Source organism: Triturus cristatus, chromosome 6, assembly GCF_964204655.1.
Source record: "Triturus cristatus chromosome 6, aTriCri1.1, whole genome shotgun sequence".
NCBI classification, from domain to species: domain Eukaryota; kingdom Metazoa; phylum Chordata; class Amphibia; order Caudata; family Salamandridae; genus Triturus; species Triturus cristatus.
Window position 1 is genome coordinate 920,086,024 of NC_140589.1, and position 20,860 is coordinate 920,106,883.

The window sequence follows — 20,860 nt, forward strand, 5'->3', positions numbered from 1 at the left end:
AAAAGCTTTCTCCAGATAAACTTCCATTACCAGTGCATCTGGATAACTAACATCATGATTATATAGAATGTGGTAAAGCCGTTCTAGGTTACCGGAGGTCGATCTAGTGGACATAAACCCATTTTTATCAGTATGTATCATGCCTGGCATAAATGGAAGCAGTCTCATAGCTAGGATTTTAAAATAAGTATCTTAAAATCCATGTTTAACATGGAAAGAGGGTGAAACTCAGACGGACAAGCCGTCTTGGATTTTGTTTTCCGTAGGGGGACCACAAGTGGCTCCCTGGTGGAGTCCAGTAATGCACGAGTGTGCAAGAATTCCGTATATATTGAGGTTTGAGGATTTGTGCAAATGTACAGTAAAAGCCCGCCAGGGAGCCTATACAGGTCAGGGGTCTTGCCCCTGGCCATTTCTTTGATGGCAGTTTGGATTTCTTTTAATGTTATAGGCCCCAGAGTCTCTCTCACATGGCAGGGTCCCGTGTTTTCAGCCAGAAGAGCGCTAGGAACACTGTTAGGACTTCAGACGATTGTTCCTCTGGTTTCCTATATAAGTTATGATAGTACTTGCAAAAAGCAGTTGATGGCTTTAGGCGAATACAATATGATCCTGTCTTCCAACAAGATTTGAGTAATGAGCGTGCCTCTACTCTGGCGACGGACAAGCCAGGCCAATAGACCCCTCTCCGCATGTGTCCTTGCCTGGTAGTTACAGAGATCCAGGAGACGTAGACGCTCCAGTGCTGCATTTCAATTACTTCTGGCTTCTGAGAGTTGTACCCAGGCAGGGCCCTCCGTTTCCAGTCTATTACCCAAAGCATGCAGTGTAGTCTCTAATGTGTGGAGTTCCCTATATAGTTCCTGCTTCATACCCACAGTCTGCCCCATGGACTGGGTCCTCACCACTACCTCGAATGCATCCCATTTGAGTAGAGGGGTGCTCGCCATGCCCTGATTCAGTCTGAAGTAGTCGGAAATGGAAGCCTGCAAAGAGTCCCTAAAGCATGCATCCTCTAAGAGGGCACCATGCTTGGGTGGCCGTGGGCTCAGTTATGGGGCGAAACCCTAGAAGCAGTAGGTTGTGGTCCAATAGCTTGTGCCCCAAATACTCTGTGAGGGTGACTGTTGGGCCAAGTGGTTGTGTAAACAATAGAGAGAAGAATAGTAAGAATAATCCCTCTGCCGCTCATGCTATACTCTCCAGATATCTATGAGGTCCCAGTCCGCCATCCATTTCTGAAAACCCTGTGAGGTCTTAGCCGCTAGCCTGACATGTATTGGGGGTGTAGACCTGTCCAGGCTCACGTCTGCCACACAGAATTGCCACCCAGGAGAAGATCGGCGGTCAACACTGTTGATAAAGGCCCTGACAACTGTTGAAGAAACTGTACTTGATCGTGATTTGGGGGAAATATACTCCCAAGTGTCATCTCCCTGCCCAGTATCCTGCCTTTCACCAGGACTTAGCGACCATCATGGACGATGATAGTGCAGGTAGACTCAAATGGGATTCACGCCCTCACCCACAACAAGACTCTTCAGGAAAATGCTGAATAAGAGGTTGCATACAGCTGACCCCGCCACCTATGCCTTAGACAGGCACCCTCCTCTGCTGTGAGGTGTATCTCCTGTAGCATCACTATCTGTGCACCTCTACAGCATGCATGCATATCTGTTTATATTATGACTTTTGGCAGGGGATCCCATTCCCCGGACATTCCAGGCAAATAGCTTTATCTACCTAAGGGGATTACTCATTGTAGGCATTGAAATAGGGTTTGTCTCATGTCCTCAGATCTGGCCCCACGTAGGTTACAGAACCACAAAACAGACCTCTAAATGCACAATCGAAACTCCCAACTACAAACTCTCCTTCCAGAGAGCAGTGTCACAACAGCTATCCGCCCAAACCTGAAAGAAAAAAAACCATTATGAGTAGAACGTCTCCTTTAGGCAGCCAGGAGAGGCGTTCTGGTAGGGCAGGAAGCTGAGTATTGGTTGAGCACTTATTCTGGCCTAGCGCTGGTGACGATGGCTGTCGACGCAGTCTTTTTGGCACTACGCAGTGTCTTCGCCCAGTGCCCAGAAAGGGCGGGTTATCGCTTCCGGATGACAGCCACTAATCCAAAATCAAGGAGACAACAGTCACTCAGGAGGGCTGTCAATTGTAATCAAATACAGGACAATACTCTTTGGGGGGGTAGAAGCGTCTCGTTAGATGCATCCGAATATTTTATCCACTGATCATGAGGTCACTTTTGGTAGTTGTGTGTATCACCGACAGTCGAGTCTCCAGAGTCCGAAGCTGCATATTTGGATTCTGATGAAACATCTGTGGCCATGTCAGATTTCTGTGGGAATACGATCTGTGTCAGGGCCTGCAACACCACTTTCCCTTTACGCTCCGTCTGCCAGGATGTAGGCTTCTTGAATTGGGCTTTCCTCGTTGACCGCCAATATCTTTTCCTATTGAATCGGTTCACCTTTCGTAGGCACGCCTGGATCTTCGAGATGGGAGCCCCGGCCTTGTAGGCCTTTTAGCCAGGACCACACCGCCTCAGGGGTGTCACAGAAATGGGTGCTGCCATCAAGGACAATGAGGAGTTTGGCAGGGAACATCAAGGAGTATTGGATACCTTCTTCGCAGAGAGCTCTCGTTGCCTCTAGAAAAGATGCTTGTTGAGCCTGTACTTTGGCCGAGAAGTCCGGGAACATCAGTATCCTGCTGTTGTCCATCAGGTAAAGACCATCCCACGAATCTGCTGGAGTAGTATGTCTTGTTGCCTTTAGTGGAGGAGTCGCATCACCACTGGACTGGGGGGCCTCCTAGGGGCCAAAAGGTAAGCAGGGACCTGATGCGCCCTTTCCAGAGCAAAAAACTGAGTACGACGGTCCGGAGCTACTTCATAGAAAACCCAGTTCTCAAGGAAAGCTACCATGTCTCGGCCATAGGCTCCTTCAGGGATCCCCACCACCCTGATGTTATTGCGACGGCTGCGGCCTTCCGCGTCTTCAGTGCGTCTCTCTAGAGCAGCCAATCTGGCCGTGAGCTCGTCGATCTTGCAGGATGTGGCCTTCTGTTCCGGTCACATTTCGTCTACTGAATGGTCCACTTCCTTCACCCGATCTACCAGCTTATGGTGCTCCGCCTAAAAAAGTCCCAGGCCTTCTGACACTGCTCCAATGTCCTGTTGTAGAGCAGCCTTGGTGAACTCTACAGTAGAGCGGTCTTGGGTCTTCCGTACCTTACGGTGTAGTGCCGATTGCAGGGACCCCTGTAATTGCCCTTGGCGTTCCTCCAGTGGGATAGGGGGCTCCGTCACCCCCCCTCCAGTGGCAGCCGCTTACACAGCAGAATATTACTACGTGCCCTAATGTGGGAATAATTCTCGCCTGTGCTGGCCTGGCGAATCTCAATGGCAAGGTGGGCAGTGTTGTGCATCTGATGTGGGCACCTGTCGCCAAGAGATACCCTCTCGTTACCAATCTGTTTATATGGGACATGGGTCAGGGGCCTCCTTGCTGTTCTCATTGTATTAGGGCCACTACTACCCACTCCCAGTCATCAGATCTGCCCCACGTCAGGGCAGAGGCCAGGGCCCCACCAGCGTGTTTCACTCCCGCTCAGTGGAGGGCAAGGTGAAGCCGTGCTCTACCCCCAGCTGGTCTCTGTTCCCTTTACAGTCTCTCGGACCTCCGTCAGGGGAAAAAGAGTTATAAATAAGAAGGGGCATTGGAGGGGGTGTCCTAGTAAGTATGGGGTGTCTAGCCTAACCCCTAGTGATTGGACCTTCCTCTACTCCACTACTCTGCTTAAGCCACCCCTGCCGAGTTCCACTCTGGTGCAGGCCCGGGATACTGTCCACTACGCAGGTGCACCAATCCCCTTGTGCGTGTGATCCCAACACACTGCACCTGAATAATGGCCTTTCCTCCCTCGCCATCGCTGGATTCTCACCTAGTAGACCCGTGGGACCACTCACCTGGCCTCCGCTGCCACGGCTGCACCTGTGCTTCCTGTCTGCCGCACTCACCGCTGGATCACCTCTGGCAACCAGCCAGGCAGTGCAGGATGCGTCCCTCCACCCCTACCTTCAGGGTCTTCGCCGTAGGTCGAGCATGTCTCTCTCCAATAGAGATAGAGGTGCAGCTTCACTGCTCTCTCGGAGGTAGGCAGATGCGCTCTTCTTTTCCTTGCTCGCTTCCCAGCAGTTTTCCGCCCACACTGTCTTCACTGGCCAGCTCATCTGTTCAGCACAGCAGTAAGGTCAATGCAGTGGCGTCGCTCCCCTTGAGGCAACAGGGAGCCCCCTCCTAGATTGCCGACAACCCTCTTCAGTCGGGGCTTCGAGAACTCCGAGAATCAATTGCAACTGCGCCAGCAGCCTGATGTGGCAAGATTACAGTTAGGCCGGAGCGGAGCTGGGATCTCACGTGTCCTCCATCTTCGGTGTCTCAGCCTCACCCCGTGCCTAGATATACCTTTATTAAACCAGTGCTAAAGAAAAACAAGCATTTGCAATGCAAATAGGTCTCGCATTTGTGAGTTAGAGCTATTGACATTGTAAATGGCTATGTTTTTTACCTACATGTTTTATTTTTGGAGTGAATGTATGTAGTGTGCAAAATCCCCTGGGAAGGTCCTGCACTTCGTAATAAATATTTGAAAAAGACGCAAAGTGTGGATTGTGTCAACAATTGCTTGGCACGTACCTCATGGGTGAAGTGTCGCCACACATGCACACCGTGGTGTTTTACTAATGCGCAACTCATTTATAAAAGTAGTGCTTACAGACTAACCAACGCGATCGGGATCGGAACATGTGAATCCGAATCCCTGCTTCTCTTTCATTTTCTAGACTATTTGACTCACTCTCCTGCGTCTTGGTTATCCCCGAAACACTGGGAGGCAATGAAGTTTGGCAAGCGGGCAGGGGGGCTTCGGTAGTTCATGAAAATGTATTCATTGCCTAGTTGTCAAAGGTCGCCCGGTGCTATTAGTTAAAAGTGTGCAGATTTCATTAAGATATTAAGAGTACTTTACTCGCATCTATGAGAAAATCAACATTAACTAAACAAAATGCCAGAATGTGTGTCAGTTTTCACAGTGTTTTAGACAGTACTGGTTGCTTAGTTTCATTGCATTACTTTTTGTATTTACTCTTTTACACATCATCCAAAGTAGGTTACCTAATCCCAAAGCCCATTGTTGTTAAATGACCCCTAGAAGGGAGTGTTTTACAGCTGAGCAAATGTGTCCAAATGTAATTTTGGTAGTGCCATGGAATGATCAGCCAATGAGGTACTCGATGAGCAGGTATTTAACTACACGTTCAAAATTTACGGTATTGTGGCTGTTGTTTGTTTGTACACAATCACCTCTCTGAATGTGTTTATTAACACAGAGCTTCATCTACCAGACAGTGCTCACAGAGCGGCGACTAAAGCACAGAACAAAATGTATTCATTTATCCTGAGTGTTAAGGCACCCGCAAGGCTTAGGTGCCCACCCGGAGAGGCTAGGGATCCCAACACTTCTACAGACTCTGCCGTGCTCCTCTGCACCAGCAGGGCACAGCTCAGAATCTGCCACTTCTGCTAAAAATAGGTGAAGGGGACGATGTTGGGGCATGAGGTTGGGGCATGCGGGAGTTGCCGGCAGATTTCCAGATTATTGAAAGTGATGATTCTGACGTGAGGCAATGGAGACTGACTTTGTCAGTTTGTCTGCTCCAGTCTATTTCTCTACCATCTACCGGGCTCACTGTCATGTATCCATTCATCTCTCTTTGTTAGAGGTGCACGAGCCAATATATTAATTAACAGGTAGAGCCAGCCAGAGATGAGCCAAGCGTATACGAGCCACTGGGCGAGCCGTGAAAATGATCGGCATATTAATCATACAGTAAACATGATGTAAATGTGCGATAATGTCTCTACAGAATTAAAAAAAGTGCATTTCTTTAGCGCGTCACCTCAGTACACAAGATTATAGCATTGAATTGAGAGGAAGTTATTAAAAGTGCTCGTTTTAAGCATGAGTTAAAACACTGCTGCTCCTCCCACCCGACAACAATGCCATTTGTGAACTAAGAGGCGTCAGTTGCCATGCATACCCCGAATGTTGCCTAGAGTCTTATTATATTTAGAGTAACATTAAAATCTAGTTAATTAAACACAAGACTTTTTGTACAGCACGCATCTTGGACTCGCATATTTCAAGGTGGCAATAATAAAGCTGAAAACAGAAGTGCCGGCAGTCAATAAAACCCAAACGGGAGAGGGGGCGGGGTAGCGTGAGAAGTCACAGACTGAGGGAGGGGGCGGTGGGGTGGGGAGACAGGGAAGAAAATAGTGTTAGGAGTAAAGGGGACATTAGCCATGGAAGGATACAAATGATGAATGAGGAGGGACTAACAAGCCTCAATCCAATCGGAAGGCAGCATTTAAGGCAAAAGCCAATAGGCAGAGAGTGGGCGAAGCTTCCACGAAGCTTCCACACTACAGTATATAAGCAATGGCAGCGTATTCGCGCTGCAACGCTAGGCGAGACCTAAAAGAAAATAGTGTCAGGAGTGAAAGGACCAATAGCCATGGAAGGATTCAAATGATGAATGAGGAGGGACTAACAAGCCTCAAACCAATCGGAAGGCAGCATTTAAGACAAAAGCCAATGGGCAGAGAATGGGCAGAGCTTCCACGAAGCTTCCACACTACAGTATATATTGCATGCCTCGTAAAGCGATGGCAGCACATTTGCGCTGCAACGCTAGGCGACACCTAACCAGTTACAATACTGCAGGGTGGCACTGTCATTTCTGCAAAATTTAGAAACCGAGCAAGTGTGTGTCCAATGGTATGATATATTAGACAAGCTATATATATATTTCAAAGAAGCTGGAGGGTTAGCATCATTTTTTATTTTCTGTTTTCAAATTCATCTTAACTCTTTGATGCCACTAAATGTATGAACAGTCATTTTTTTTGCACTTTGAATTTTTGATGTAAAACTGCATTTTTATGATTTAAAGTTTTAAAATTGAATAAAGTTTATATTGAATTGAATTGAATTGAAATTGACATACAGGGACATAGAAATGCCATCCAAATTGTCCCCCTCCATCTATTATGTTTATGGTTTGTACAGCTATAGGTGTAATATTTCAAGATTTGGTCCAGATATACATTATGGAGTTTTCCCATAGATTTTCTCAGCTAGTGTAGGTAGGATTGTGTCCCCTAGGAAATGGGCTCATTTAGAGTTTGACTATGTGAGACATTTTCTAAAGAGTAGCCGATGTCCAGTCTGGCAATCTTGCAGTTGCCCAACTCTAATTAGAGGCAGGGTAAGCTCCTTGTTTCTGACGGTCAGAGCCTCTTCTGGCCCCACATGTAGAATCCTTTAACCATTGGTCAGACACCCATTGGGGCACTGGTCACTCTATGTCAGACCAGCTACCTGACATACATTTTTCATGTTTCAGACCGTCAGGGAAATCACAGTGTCCAGATGAAGAAACCAAAGAAATGACTTCACACCTGGGCACTGGAAGGTACCTCACAGTCAGGGAAACGTATTTTGTTTTTCAATAACAATCTCTCTATTTAGTTTTTGTTTTGGGGAGGGGGTATTTTTAAAAACAAAAAGGTTGCAGAGTTGGTATATTAAACATCGTACCAGCTCGCCAAAGCTTTAGTGCCTCAGGTAGTACCCTGGTGGTTGCAGATCTGCTGAAGGCTGAGATCGCTGCCTACCTGATGGGACGAATGGATGAAATTAAATCAAAAAAATAGTGAGCATGATGAAATCATACTTTTTTACCATATGGGCTCTGTCTGGCTTCAATAGTAATGCTCATGTCGTAGCTTCAGTCCAAACACACCAAGTCAATCTCCAGCCTCTATCTGCCGGAGAGATAATTGTCCATTCATGAAATCCAGCCACTGGTTAACGTCTAGAATTGATCCCCCTGGAAAAGAAATTGACAATTTATGCTGGAAGAATGAGCTAAGTCCAACAGTATTTTATAATAGATATTAACTACGCTGTTAGAGGCCTCCATTTTTTTTTTAAAACAGAATTTATTGATTTTCATAGAAAATGCCATAAGGACAGCGGTACAATCACATGGGCAATGCAAAGGAGCAGTTAGGTAGACAAGATACATTGCAAATACAATCATCAGTATTCCTAAGATCCTCATAGATCCAGTCGCAAACAAGTTCTCATCAAAAGGCCCTAGTGAGCTGTCAGTTGACCCCTCTACCTCCCAGCAGTCGATATATCCCTCAGGTTAGCAATTCTCAGGGCCCAATACAGCCTAACAGCTAATTTCAAACAAGGATCCCTAAATTCTGCCCCTCCCCCCATCCCCAAACACCCCAACGCAAACCCCCTAGCCATACCACCACCCCCAGGCATGCCGTTAATTCGATGAGATACCCACATGGTCAGCTGAACCCCGTGCAAACCACGCCAGGAAACTTGCCGCAGAGACCGCATTCTAATGAGGTCCCAGGACACCAGAGGAATTCGTTGCCAAGTGCTGTTAGAGGCCTCCATGGCTTTCTTTGAAGGTGAATATCTGATAGTGAGGAATCAAAGTGGTTTGCAGCCTCCTGCTGATATATATTTTGACAATTTTGAAACTGTGGACCATAGTGTCATAAAGAAATAGCTATAGATCTGATACCATCTTAACTCAAGAACACATTTTCAATAGCAGAAAAGTTTAAGTGATTTTTTAGCAAAACACAGTTAACCTAAGGCTTGGTAGGTTTGAATGGCTTCAGAACAGTTATCTTTACTTTTTAAAATACAGTTTTTTCCACTATGAGCACCTACAACACCTTTCAGTTTCTACCATCACAATACACCCTAAAAACCCCAAACCTAATGTTAATTTTGTGTAGGTGTATTTGCCACTTCGATTGTCTAGAAATTGCAATCTTATGCACTGATAACATGACTGGCCAAAATATGCATGTGAAAAATGTGACTTCTGAATACTTGCATATGGGACTGCCAGCTCTGAATATTGTTCTTGAATTGAAAGTGGGTGCCCAAAGTTAGTATGAAAATTCAAAATGAGAATGCTGGCCCACTGTATGAGAGCTTTAAAGCTTGGGAAACTGAAGCAGAGGTGTGTCTGTGAAGCGCAGAGTGTGTGATTGAACACCAGGCGCACATTATACATGCGGAACATTTTCCTTCATTACGTTGAGCGCCCCAATAAAAAGCTGCGCCCAGCGGAATGAAGGAACATACAGCATATTATGATGAATGTGCTTCCCCGAGAGCAGCTGCGAACTTGCGCTACCCTGGGGGCAGTGCATTCAGGTGAAAGACGGAGTGGCTGCTTTAAAGCCGCTGCGTGTTTTGACAGGGCAGGCGGCAACCCTGTTGCACATTGGAGGGGGATTAGAGAGTCAGTGATTGCACCCGCCTGCAAGAGATGTCTGGGGGTTTCTTAAGACCCCTTTTCCACCCTCTAGAGGTCTGCTTTCGGGGAGCACACTGACAGTGCGCCTCCTGACAGCTTCTTTGCTTCTGCACCTGTGTCGGTAAAACGGTGCGGGCGCAGAGAAAAAAGTATTCCCTCATTTGTATGGGGCATGCCCCCATGTAAATGAGGGAATGCCTCCTGAAGATAGTGGTGTCGCTTTATGAGCGCTATCGGTATTACAGAAGGGGCCGCACAAGCGATTGCGGCCCCTTCTGTAATACCAAAGTGACCCAGGGGCGTGCAAAGTGGGCACAAATGCCCGTTGTGTCCCCGGGGCCCTTTGTGTAATACATCCCTATGTTGAAGTTTGCTTGGTTTGGTGCACCGTAAAAAAGTTAAGCTTTTCGAGTGTAATTTCTAAAAAGGCACTAGCCCGAAGTCATGTTACACAATTCAAGTATGTGGTTGTCTCATACACGCTGTTCAAAGAAACCACTTTGATTTTCCTCTTGTCTACAGCATCTGAATCAGTGCATGTGGTCTCAATGAATTCTCCAGAGAAGAGCCAGTCTGTATACCGGGCGTCTTTAACGAAACGAAAAATCCCAGGTAAGTGTTTAACCTTCTGTGATATAAGCTAATGCTTATTCACTGTGTACAATAAGTAACCATGTTGAAAATTGTGCGATACCAGAATACATCAAGTTTCACTTTAAGAGAGCCAGTGCTTTTTTTTATAGATACCGATTCTCACAGTCTGAATTTTGCAATAATGTAACCATAGGTCCTGTGAATATTAGCATTCAGTTGGTTTCAAATGTGATTTTGTTGCATTTCAAAGTTGCCTATGGCTCCCTGAGAGACTTCACGCGCACAGAGCGATCGGTTAAGATGGGGAGGCTTGGAAGCAGCAGCATGCAACAGTACAAGCATATGTACCTCCACTCTTAAATTCTCGTGCTTGGGAATTTGCTGTGGAAGCATGGAGTGAGACCTGCTGCTATGAGTGCTGACACACCATACTGATAGGCGGGAGACTTTAAATCTGCCCCTTCCTGAGATATGGTGTCTGGAATGAGAAGTACCCTCTGAGAATAAAGCTGCTGAGAATATCGTTGTGCTCTGACCCAGGGGTCCACACACTTTGCTTACCCACAGCATGGTGAGCAAGAACAGTAGGCAATCAGAATGGTGACTCTGCATATTTTTTCTGGATTGCCGCATAGAAGTGTGTGTAGCTTCTAGTAAGCGGGTGTAGGTGAAGCCATGTTTTGATGAGGCCCACTTGCTTCAGCCAGTCTTTGCCAGTAGAAGTGATATTCCCCACTTGCCCCACCCATTGCACTGATCTGTCCCTGTGATTGGTTCAGGCCACCCTCTGTAAGTACATCCTTTTCTGGAGTTTGCAGTATGAGTGGAATGATGTGTCTAAGGACTCATTCCTGGCCAGTACTGGGTGCGTATATCAGAAGAATTGTGAAAGTATGATCCCCACACAATACTCTAAAGGTCAGCTGTTTACCCGGGATCTCTGGCACTTCTCCCTCCAACTATCTCCTTAATGTATTTGACAGTAGGAAAGCCTCCCTTACCTTTTTTTGCTCATCTTATCTGAGGACAACTGCTGATGCAGAAACCAATGAGAGCAGTGCCTAAGGTCAGTCTCTTGGAGAAGGCATACCTGGCAACTGGAGTCACTCCCCTCTTGACCGGGCATTGATGCCTGTAGCGCTGAGGCTCAACATCTTAAGGTCCTCCAAGTGTCCCGGTAGTATGTGCTCCTGGTCCTCCCCTATCTATTTCATATGTTTGTGGGATATTTTGCACTAGATGGCTATTGCATAGCTTCTATTTGTGTGACTAACTGTCATGACAGCAAGGTTATGAATATCCCTCCCCTTTTATAATAAACCTCTTAACAAAATTACTTTGAACATCGCCCCCACTGACGTGGCCATCCGTGGTTGTAGGGCCAAGAACATTCTTTTTGATAATAAGAATGTTGTTCCTCTCATCCCCAAACACCTTCTCTGGTGGTTCCATCGTCAGCTCCTCCCACCATTAGCTCAGTTTCATGTGTGTGTCCGGGAAGCCCCACCCCGAACCCTGCGAGAGTTCGATGTGAGTCCCAGTGCCGAATATCAATACCTTTGAATAACCCTGGGTCTTGTTGCTGTTGTGTAGGTGGGTCAATAGGGTCTGTCACTCTCCCACAAATGTCTATTTTAAAGGATTTGGCATTCTCCATGTGCTCCTGTTTTTATGACTTTGTCTTGGCTGCTTGAAGTGAGGAGGCCTTTGTTGACCCCTCTGGATCTCAATGACACACTTGAGGATTCTCGAGAGCAGCAGACAAGTTTTGGACAAGGATCGCAGCTGGCATTGAATGCTGTCCAAAGTAAAGATGATGTGGGGGGGGGGGGGGATTCCACTTATATTTAACTTCTTTGCCTCTTAAAAACTCTGTGGCCACTTTAAACTCCCGTCTCCTCCTCGAGGTGATGGCTGACAGGTCTTAATATAAAACAATTTTGTGGCCAACAAAAGTAATCTGGATCATGTCTCTAGCTGCTGCCTGGATAGATTCTTTCTGTTGAAAGTAATGAAGGCATAACAAGATGTCTGGTGGCTGGTCTCCCCTGCCTTTGGTTGGTACCACACAGTTGGTGCGGTCAAATAGGATATCCTTGGCCCTGAGGGTTCGGAGAATATGTTGGAACAATCATTTTACATGTAATTTTTTAATGTTTCCATCCTCAGCATTTTGTGGGATTACTTTTATATGGACATTCTGCCTCATTGACCGATTCTTGTAGTCGAATTGGGAAGATGTTAACTGGTCCTTAAGTGACAGTAGTTCCTGCCACAAACCCTCCACTTTCTTTTCCAGCGCATCTCCTGTGTTTTCAAGCAAGGACACTATATCTCCAAGGTAAAATAGTTCTTGTTTGAGAGTTTGGACAGGTTGTCAAACTGTACTTTTCAGTGACTGAAGGTAATCTCGCAGGATCTTAAACAATTCCTCTTTAAAACCGTGAGTCACCTGTTGTTCTTGAGAGTCACCATTGTTTTGTGATGCCAGGGTGCGCACAGTTGAGCCTCCAGGGGTTTTGGCACCAGTCTTGTCTAGCCGAGCTTGCGTGAGACAGCATTTCTCTTATAGAGAAGTCTTTCTTGTTCTTGTTCCTGACTGTCGCCATTTGGGAAGCCATATATGGCACACTTATAAAGTCCAATGATGTGTTGGGGTAGGTAGGAGTCCAGAATCCTCCGGTACACAACCACCAGAGACAGTCAATTTAGGGTATCCCAACACTATAGGCTTTAGTGGCCTAAAGTTCCAAGTCTCATGCTGAAGGGATTCTTGAGCGCCTGGTGACTCCATTGACCCCCTCAGGCATCTATTATGGGAGTTTATAGGCAAGTCCACCTTGTTATACTGCTGCGTCGGTAGTGTAGTTACATGTCCAGTCTTTGTAGATACAGATCCACTCCTCATAGGGTCTAGAATAAGGGACCACTTCACACTGCCTCCTTTAAATTTAACCTGGCTACCAAGTGAGGTACAGATGCAGCCTAAAATAGCCTATATGATACACAAAGTGCTTCACCAGAATACCCCAGTGTATCTCGCCCAGAAACTCGAGCTCTCTGGGGGCCGTAGAACATCTCTAATGGCATGCTCTCTGTTATTGACACCGCCAAAATCCCAAAAGAAGAAAACCTACAACAGCTCATTCACCAGAGCGGCACCACGAATTTGGAACTCTCCACTTCTATTGATGAGGCTAATCCCTTAAACCACCTCCTTCAAGGAAGTGGTGGAAGCCCTTCTGATAAACACATTTCTTCCAAACCTACACTTCTATCTCAATCGCAGGTTTGACCTCAAGATTTTTATGATTGAATTTTCTTTTATTTGTATACTTGAATGGTTGTACAGCGCTCTGATACCCTAGGGGCATGCTTGCACTGTATACAACTCTTTAAATAAGTAAGTAAATGTAATAAATGCTTGGTTCCGTGAACAAACTGAGCAAAAGCGGGAAGTCAGTACAACAATAAAATGTTGCCAGGCAAGGAGATTTGTGTTCATTTGTGTTTAATACTGATCTTACTACTATTCTTCTGGATGTGAACCTCATACATATGAAGAGTCTACCCAGTCAGTGGTACATGGGTTGTTCTTCTTAGATGTTTATTTGCTAGTCTCACAGTCTTCATCCCCTTTTCCTGTTTGAACTGTGTGAGTCTATGAGTGAAGCGACACGTGATTTTGCATTGCTGTGATAGTGTACCAGAGGTCTTACAGTGCGTACATGTCTCACAAACCTATCCCAACTTGCTCATGATCTAAAATATAGACATATGTGTCAATTGTTGCATTAAGGAATAGCCGAAGCCCAAAAAAAACCCTGAAAAGACAGAGCTCAGTTGTCTTTCATAGGATTACTGCTGGAAAGCTGGGGGAGGCAAATCTTTCCAGAGGTTCCTCAGAGACATTTTGTGAATAGGATATGTTCATAAATCCGCAACCATGAGGATACTTAACTCTGTTGGTGCAGATTCATGAATTTCTTTACAACAAATGATTATTATTTTACCTTTTTCTAAACATTCAGATACAATTATTTGTTAATTCTACACCCCAGCAGCTTGGTTATGTAGTATTTTGATAAGGTGCAAAGTTGTTTCTTCGCAAACTTTGGGCCTCATTTAATATTTGTTGGACTGCCCACCGCCGTGCCGGATGTTCCACCCACCAAATTTTTTAATGTTCACTAGCCCAGCAGTCATTTCAAGCATTGACAGGAACCGCTGTCACTGTGCTTCCTGACAATGTATCATATGTTTGATAGACAAATCCGTCAAAATTACGGAGCTGTATGTCAAACTTACACTTTTTTTTATTTCCCAAAAGAAAATCTCAAAGTAGGAAAAAAACTAAAATAAAATAGTGCCATTCTCGCCATGGGAATTTTCTTCCATGGTGTGGGGGGCATTGAGCACTTTACACTGCACCTTACTGCCAGGTATTACCTGGCGGTTAAGGCATTGGAAAATGGCTGGCATATAAATTAGGTGGGCAGACACATAGCCAAACCTCTGTCGGAGGAGTTTGACCACAGCAGCGATAGTGTAGTCTACGCCATTGTCAAACTACTTGCCGAATTTAAATCAGGCAGGTGGACCATTATGCTGGCATGGAGGGAATACTGTGTCCGTTTCAGCTCTCCTGCCATTTATACCTCTTAAGTTTTTGTATGTATGTATGTATGTATGTGGTATTTGTGTAGCATAATCCTAATAATGGAGCGTTGCTCTATTCAGGGTCAAAGGCAAAGATGTAGTAAAAAGTTACTGGAAGACTAAGTGATTCTTGTTCAGACAGAGAATCAAGAGGCAACATGTTCTGTCTTTTGGGACATGGGAACAGGTGTCTGACTTTAGTGGCATTAGTCCATGCCTTATAACGCTTAATTGTGCAGAATTTGCTCTCCCTAATGTCAGGATACATTCCAAGGAAAAATAAGGGATAGTTAGAACAAATGAGCCAAATATATTTATGTGTCGTAATCAGCACATTTCCCAACAGAAATTTAATTTACAGTGAATCAATTTTAATCTGGCATTGTGGGTGAACATTCTATAGTTTTTAAAAACTTTATGCCAAGACAGTTCCCCAAATTCCTCCTCAAGATTCTTATCCCAGTTTACTTTCAAGCTATTCAATCATTTGCTTCCCCGTGGTAACACAGATGGATATGGACTTGAGATCAACTTTCAACCAACCAGCAGCCCCAGTATCATTTGGTTCATCCTGTGATCCTCTTGTGGTAAGTCCGGCCAGATCCTCTTCACACCTCCAGCCAGTCCAGCAATTGGGTCCTGTTAATACTTTATTTATCACAGAAAGCATTAAATCACAACACTCGACCATCATCATGTATATTGCCAATAGTTGGGGCTTCCCTTTGATCTGCCTTTCCTCTATGAAAACCCAATAATTTGGGCACAATTTACTACACCATGGTATTAACTGCATTATATACATGTGTTTTTGTCTCATCACACTTTGCCAGATTGTTACTATTTTGTATACACATAATTTTAATTATTTTTTGGGGTACCAGAGGAAGGGACATTTGGTCCATCGGGTGAATCAGCAATTGTAGTACCTCATTTAATGAGTTTTCTATCTCCCAATCCACCCATTATACAACACAATGCAATTGTGTAGCCCCATAATATGCCCAGAAACTATGAACCAGCATATTGTCTTCTTCGCATGGCAGTGTAAGAAATTGGTCATTGGTTAGAGTGGGGTAAGTAACTACATCAAGTAATAATCACAAGCCTTGTTAGGGTGAACAACTAAAGTCCCTAAATACATCTGAGCTCAACCCCCTGTAGCTATGGCACAGAGCAGCCAGGCTTAACATACAGGCAATAAAGTATTTATGAAGTACTCAAACAGTAATACATTCGAAATGCAAAACAATAAAAATCACAAAATGAAATTGAGTAATTTTTAATTAACAAGATGATCCCAAAATAAGATTTTTAAAAGTTTTAAGTAGAAATAGAGCTAAAAAGCACAAAGTGCCATTGTGAGTCAATGGTCGAGGTAGAACATAATCTAGGCACAATTTGGCTCTGACCGTGATGGAGTGTGGGTTAGATACAGTAACAAGGTTCATCCTGGTGAAAAATTCTGCCTTTAGTTCTTAAAGTCCCAATCTACCACATGAATACATTTCTTAAGCCTCCCAGGTTCTCCGAGGAGGCCCTTAGAGACTCATGGGGTGCCATGCAGAGTACTCACCATGTCCAGCTGTCACAGATCACCTTAGCATTTGCAGGAAAGGCCTCTTGGAGCTAGCTGTACAGCCTGAACATGAGGTCAGCATTATGACTCTCGGAGCTCACTTCTGTGTCATGGATACAAGAGGGAGAGCAGACCTAATCTTCTAGAATTTTCTAGGCAAGGCTCCAACAGCAGGTTCAGTCCTCTTCTGATCTTCCGCAGGTCTAGGAGTGATCTGAAGTGGGTGCCTGGAGATGCTACATTTAGGCCTGGCTTGAGCTAGTGGGTAGCTAGGACTCCCTATCCAATGGGGTAAAAGTTCTTGGGGATAACCCTTTACTCTTCTGCAACTTACAAGATGGCCAAAGTCTTTGGCCCATTCAACTTGGGCTCTGAGGGCTGGGAGTGTATGTGAGGAGTGTTCTATGGTAATCCCAGTGTTCTACCATATCTAACACCAAACTCCAGTTTGATGCACTCCCTGTACCCATAACAACCTCAGAGACAGACGTCTGGCACAGGTATAACAAAGTTGAGGTTTCAGCAACCAGACAGGGGATACACACAAATTAATTTGGCATATTGTTCCCATCCTTTCAAGTGCACCCCCAATGTTATATGTAAACCTAGCAGACCTGTCAAACAGGCTGTGCCATTGTAATGTCAAAGGAAGTTCCACTGTGATTTGGTCCTGACTGGCTGGCAGGACAAAATAAGGGTCCTACCTGTTAAGGAGGAGGCCTCTTTGAAGTTTGGCCCAAGTGTCATATGAAAAACCCAAACAAACCTGTCAGGCAGGTTGTGACATTCAAGCAGGACTTGATACTTTAATATCAAAGAGGATCCTGCAATATGCCAATTAAGGGTATGCCAATTTCATCATATTGAAAGGGGGAGCACAGGCTCTTTGGCACTGGTTAGCAGGGGTAAAGTGCTCAGAGTTCTCTAGTCAGCATTAACAGGGTTCAGCAGAAAGGCCCAAAAATGTGGTGTGACCCTGCATAAAGGGCTCATTTCCAGCACTCAGTTTTTGCACACCCAGCATTATTCTTGCTTTACCTTTACCCCAGTAAAATAAACTGAGCAGCTAATCTGATCTGCAGAAGCATTACTCCGAGATACCAATTGCTATGTTTTTTAATACATAGAGTACTCTGGATGTGATAATCAAACTACTCAAAGAAATGTGTCCCATTAGTGGCATCGGGAACTTCAACATGTATCTATGCTCTTTTACTGCACTGTGAACATGGAATACACATCATTTTTGCAGTCATTCCCCCAGTCTTCACTCATTAGAACTACTAGAAATCCTAGGCATCGTAAGTCAGTAATTTGCATTTGTACCGGCATCTTTGCCTCTCTCCCAACTGTGCTCTGTTTATTTGGGATAGTATGGATTTATGATGATCTAAAGTGAATCCTGATAATCTTCCTACTTCATGTAATAGTTTTTTTTATTCATCCCCCTATCTCCACTGGTTCTCTGACAGTTAACAAGATTTTATCTGCATATAATCATGTTAGCAGTCTTTGGGCATCTTCTGAATCTCTGAACCGGATGATCTGTGCAATAGCTCGGTTACCAAGGCAAATATTAGTGGGGAGAGGAGACAGCCCTGCCTAGTTCCTCTATGTATTTCCCATTTACCTGAAATCTGTATGACATAATGAGCGTATTGTGCCAACAATTGTGTCATTTCCGCAAAAGAGACAGACAAGTGTATGCTCGTGCATAGGTATTAAGCAACCCTCTTGATCTCCCATTTAGCATTCTTGACACTCTGTATCTTCTGTTAGGATCCTGAAATGTTGCTTCTGCAATAAGGGGTACAGACAGGGCCACCAACAGTGTCCCCCCTCTTGCGGAGAAGCTGAAAGCAGCGTACCAGAGTATCCCTCTCCTTTTTATGCAGAGCTTTTCATGTTCTGCCACTGTTAAAGGGGTTTCCTGTGGCATTATGATTTTAGTACGCTTTTATTTTAAGTAGGACCATATTTGTTGCCTCTTAATGATATTATTTACCCCCTGTGCATTATATGAGCCATTTCTTTTGGATGCCATGTCTTAAACCGTTTCTGGCAGCCTTGTCAAACTGTGCAGAAGGCTTTTGCAAAAGTGAGCTCCCTGCTAATGTACATCCTCGTAACTTGACCTACATAATTGGCACAATGTGTACCCATCCTCTCTTCAACTTTAGCATAACACATTCTACTTTTCCCTCTGTTGCATGGTTCTCACATGCTCCCTAAAAGAGGGTCACCTGCATTCGCCACTACCACGTATTCTACTTGTGTTGTATAGGAACTACCACTAAGTATTAAGATTTAACTCAGCCGAACTGCTGCTTCTTACATATTACCAAACATTGATTCTGTGGTGGCCTCCGGCTGTACAAATATTGTTAATTGAAACATTGAACCCTCTTAAGCAAAAGACCCCAAGATTCATATTTCATACCACTCCGTTGGATCAAAGTTTTAAAAAAAACTCACAGTGTCTTCAGAATTTTCAAATAACGCCTTTTCACATGAATTCGTTAAAGTGCTGGTGGGAGCAATGCATATAGAATTTTCAGTTGTCTCAGCTTGCGTTTCACTTCTTCAAATGTTTTTTTCTCTTTTGAGTTTCAATTCCAAAGTCTGGATAAAAGGATATTCATTTACCTTCATACTCATTTTCCCCCTGCTGATTCTGCCCTGTGCAATCTTATTCTGATTTGTCTTGATGTTGTTACATGTGCACCCTTATCATCCTCAGTGGGGCCCGGGGGGAGGCTTCTTCCTGGGGGATCTGTGTAGCCTGTCTATTTATATTGCCTCAGAGTTGTCCAGATATTTCAGCAGCTCAGGCAGTAACTTTTTGACATACTGTTCCATAGGGTGCTTCACTGTGTCCACTAGAAATTCCAGATTTCACACATTGTTTCTTCTTGTCCTGTCTTCCAAGTCTACAAAATTTTGCTCATGGCTCTTCAGTATATTATCCAAATCAGTGAGTGGGGCTCTGTTGCTCCCAGTTGTGTCTCAATTCCAGCCATTGTATTTTCAAGCTCTTTGGTTTGTTCCATTTTTTCTCTATGTCCTTTTACATTAGTGCCACTGAGATTGCAACTAAATATATTTTCCGTGTGATCATCTTGTTGCCTTCCAATATCAATCTGCATCAGTGGATGGTGGTCCTTCCGTGGCATCGTCTTGTTTCAACCCTTCTCGATCAACTACTTGTTTCTTGTGTTATAAGCCACTTGTGGCACACTTTGACATTTGAGTCGTTGCACTGTCCAGGGCACACACCACCCAGGTGTCCCCTTTCAGATACCCCAATTGCAATCAGTTCCACAATTGATCATAGCTGTGAGCAATCCTCTGTTAGTATCGGCTTTCTACTTTGATGTATCAACCTTGCAAATTTGTTGAGCATCTTCAATGCACCACATTTATTGCTCACACAGTCAGCAATGCTTCACATCCAACATCTACATCTGCACATCAGACAATGCTGGTGAGATAATTCATGTACTTGTCCAGTTGAAGACTGTGTAGGTGCTGATTTCACCATTGCCATCAACCCTCAACCTCAATCCTTTAAGCATCTTGAGTTCCTCGGGCTCCCTCACTCAATTCCGTTTGAAGCACAGGCCACAGCTTTTGACCTAATCTCATCGCAGCAGCAAGCAGGAATAGACAGTCGCGTCTACATGGCCGGAGCTTCGGCAAGCATGGCTGATTCCCTCATGGACCACACCCATTTCCAACTTGCCAGTGTAGCAGTCCTAAAGTCCTAAAGTCCAAGTCCTCTGGTGCAATTGCAGTTATCTTCATGCGTGGCATGGTGGGTGGCTCAATCTGCTCTTGGCCTACAGGCCCTGGCCAGTTCATTTTAAGCATACACGCTAGGAACCCCAGACCTCCGATACCCTCCCCATTGGCCTATGGGATGCAGAGTAGCAGTCCAGTTTCCTCCTCCACTTATTCATCACACATTAAGGGACAGGGGGCGCATGATTTTTTATTTGGGGCACCTCGGAGCTCAGGGAAGATGCAACATCTCTGTCGGCCTTCTTAACTCCTCCTACCGCCCCTAAAATTATTTTTAATAAATAATACATTAACAATTGTATTTTATCTGTTACATGTAGGTGTCTTCTTTTAGTTCTCTAGAGGAAGTTGCAATTTCAGACAAACTGTTTTTTTTACCACCACTTCAGGGCCAGGAACGGTTGATGGATTGTCAGCTCCACAGGCAAAATAGATGTTTGCCTGTGGCATTCTCATGAGCACAATCTTCAAATTTGTATTTCCCTGAAGAAATACTGCCTTATTGCTGCCCCTTGCTGGTGGCTCCATATGGAGCTCCCCTTATGGACATGCCTTTTTAGATCATCAACCCTACCTCAGTTGGCAGATAAGGTGGAACTTCAGTTTGGTTAGTTCACATTAAGCTTTATTCCTTTTTATAACCTTGAAGCAGACAGCAGGAGTAAGAAGACTTTTATTGCTAACTTTAACCATTTTGTATATCTTGGTGCAACTCCACCCTACTACTCAGCAAGTGCAATTTTGCAGGTTCAGTTGAATGTCATGCTAGACAAACCATTTAG

At 44.7% G+C, this 20,860-nt stretch overlaps 1 protein-coding gene across 1 annotated transcript in view; it reads left to right on the forward strand.

Annotated features, from left to right (window-relative positions):
- The window catches only part of FNDC1 (fibronectin type III domain containing 1), a 1,187,183-nt gene that overhangs the window by 304,221 nt on the left and 862,102 nt on the right, over positions 1-20,860 (forward strand). Inside the window, exon 3 of the mRNA XM_085611596.1 lies at positions 9,968-10,057. Coding sequence (XP_085467722.1) covers positions 9,968-10,057 — 90 coding nt within the window. The remainder of the gene's footprint in view (positions 1-9,967; positions 10,058-20,860) is intronic.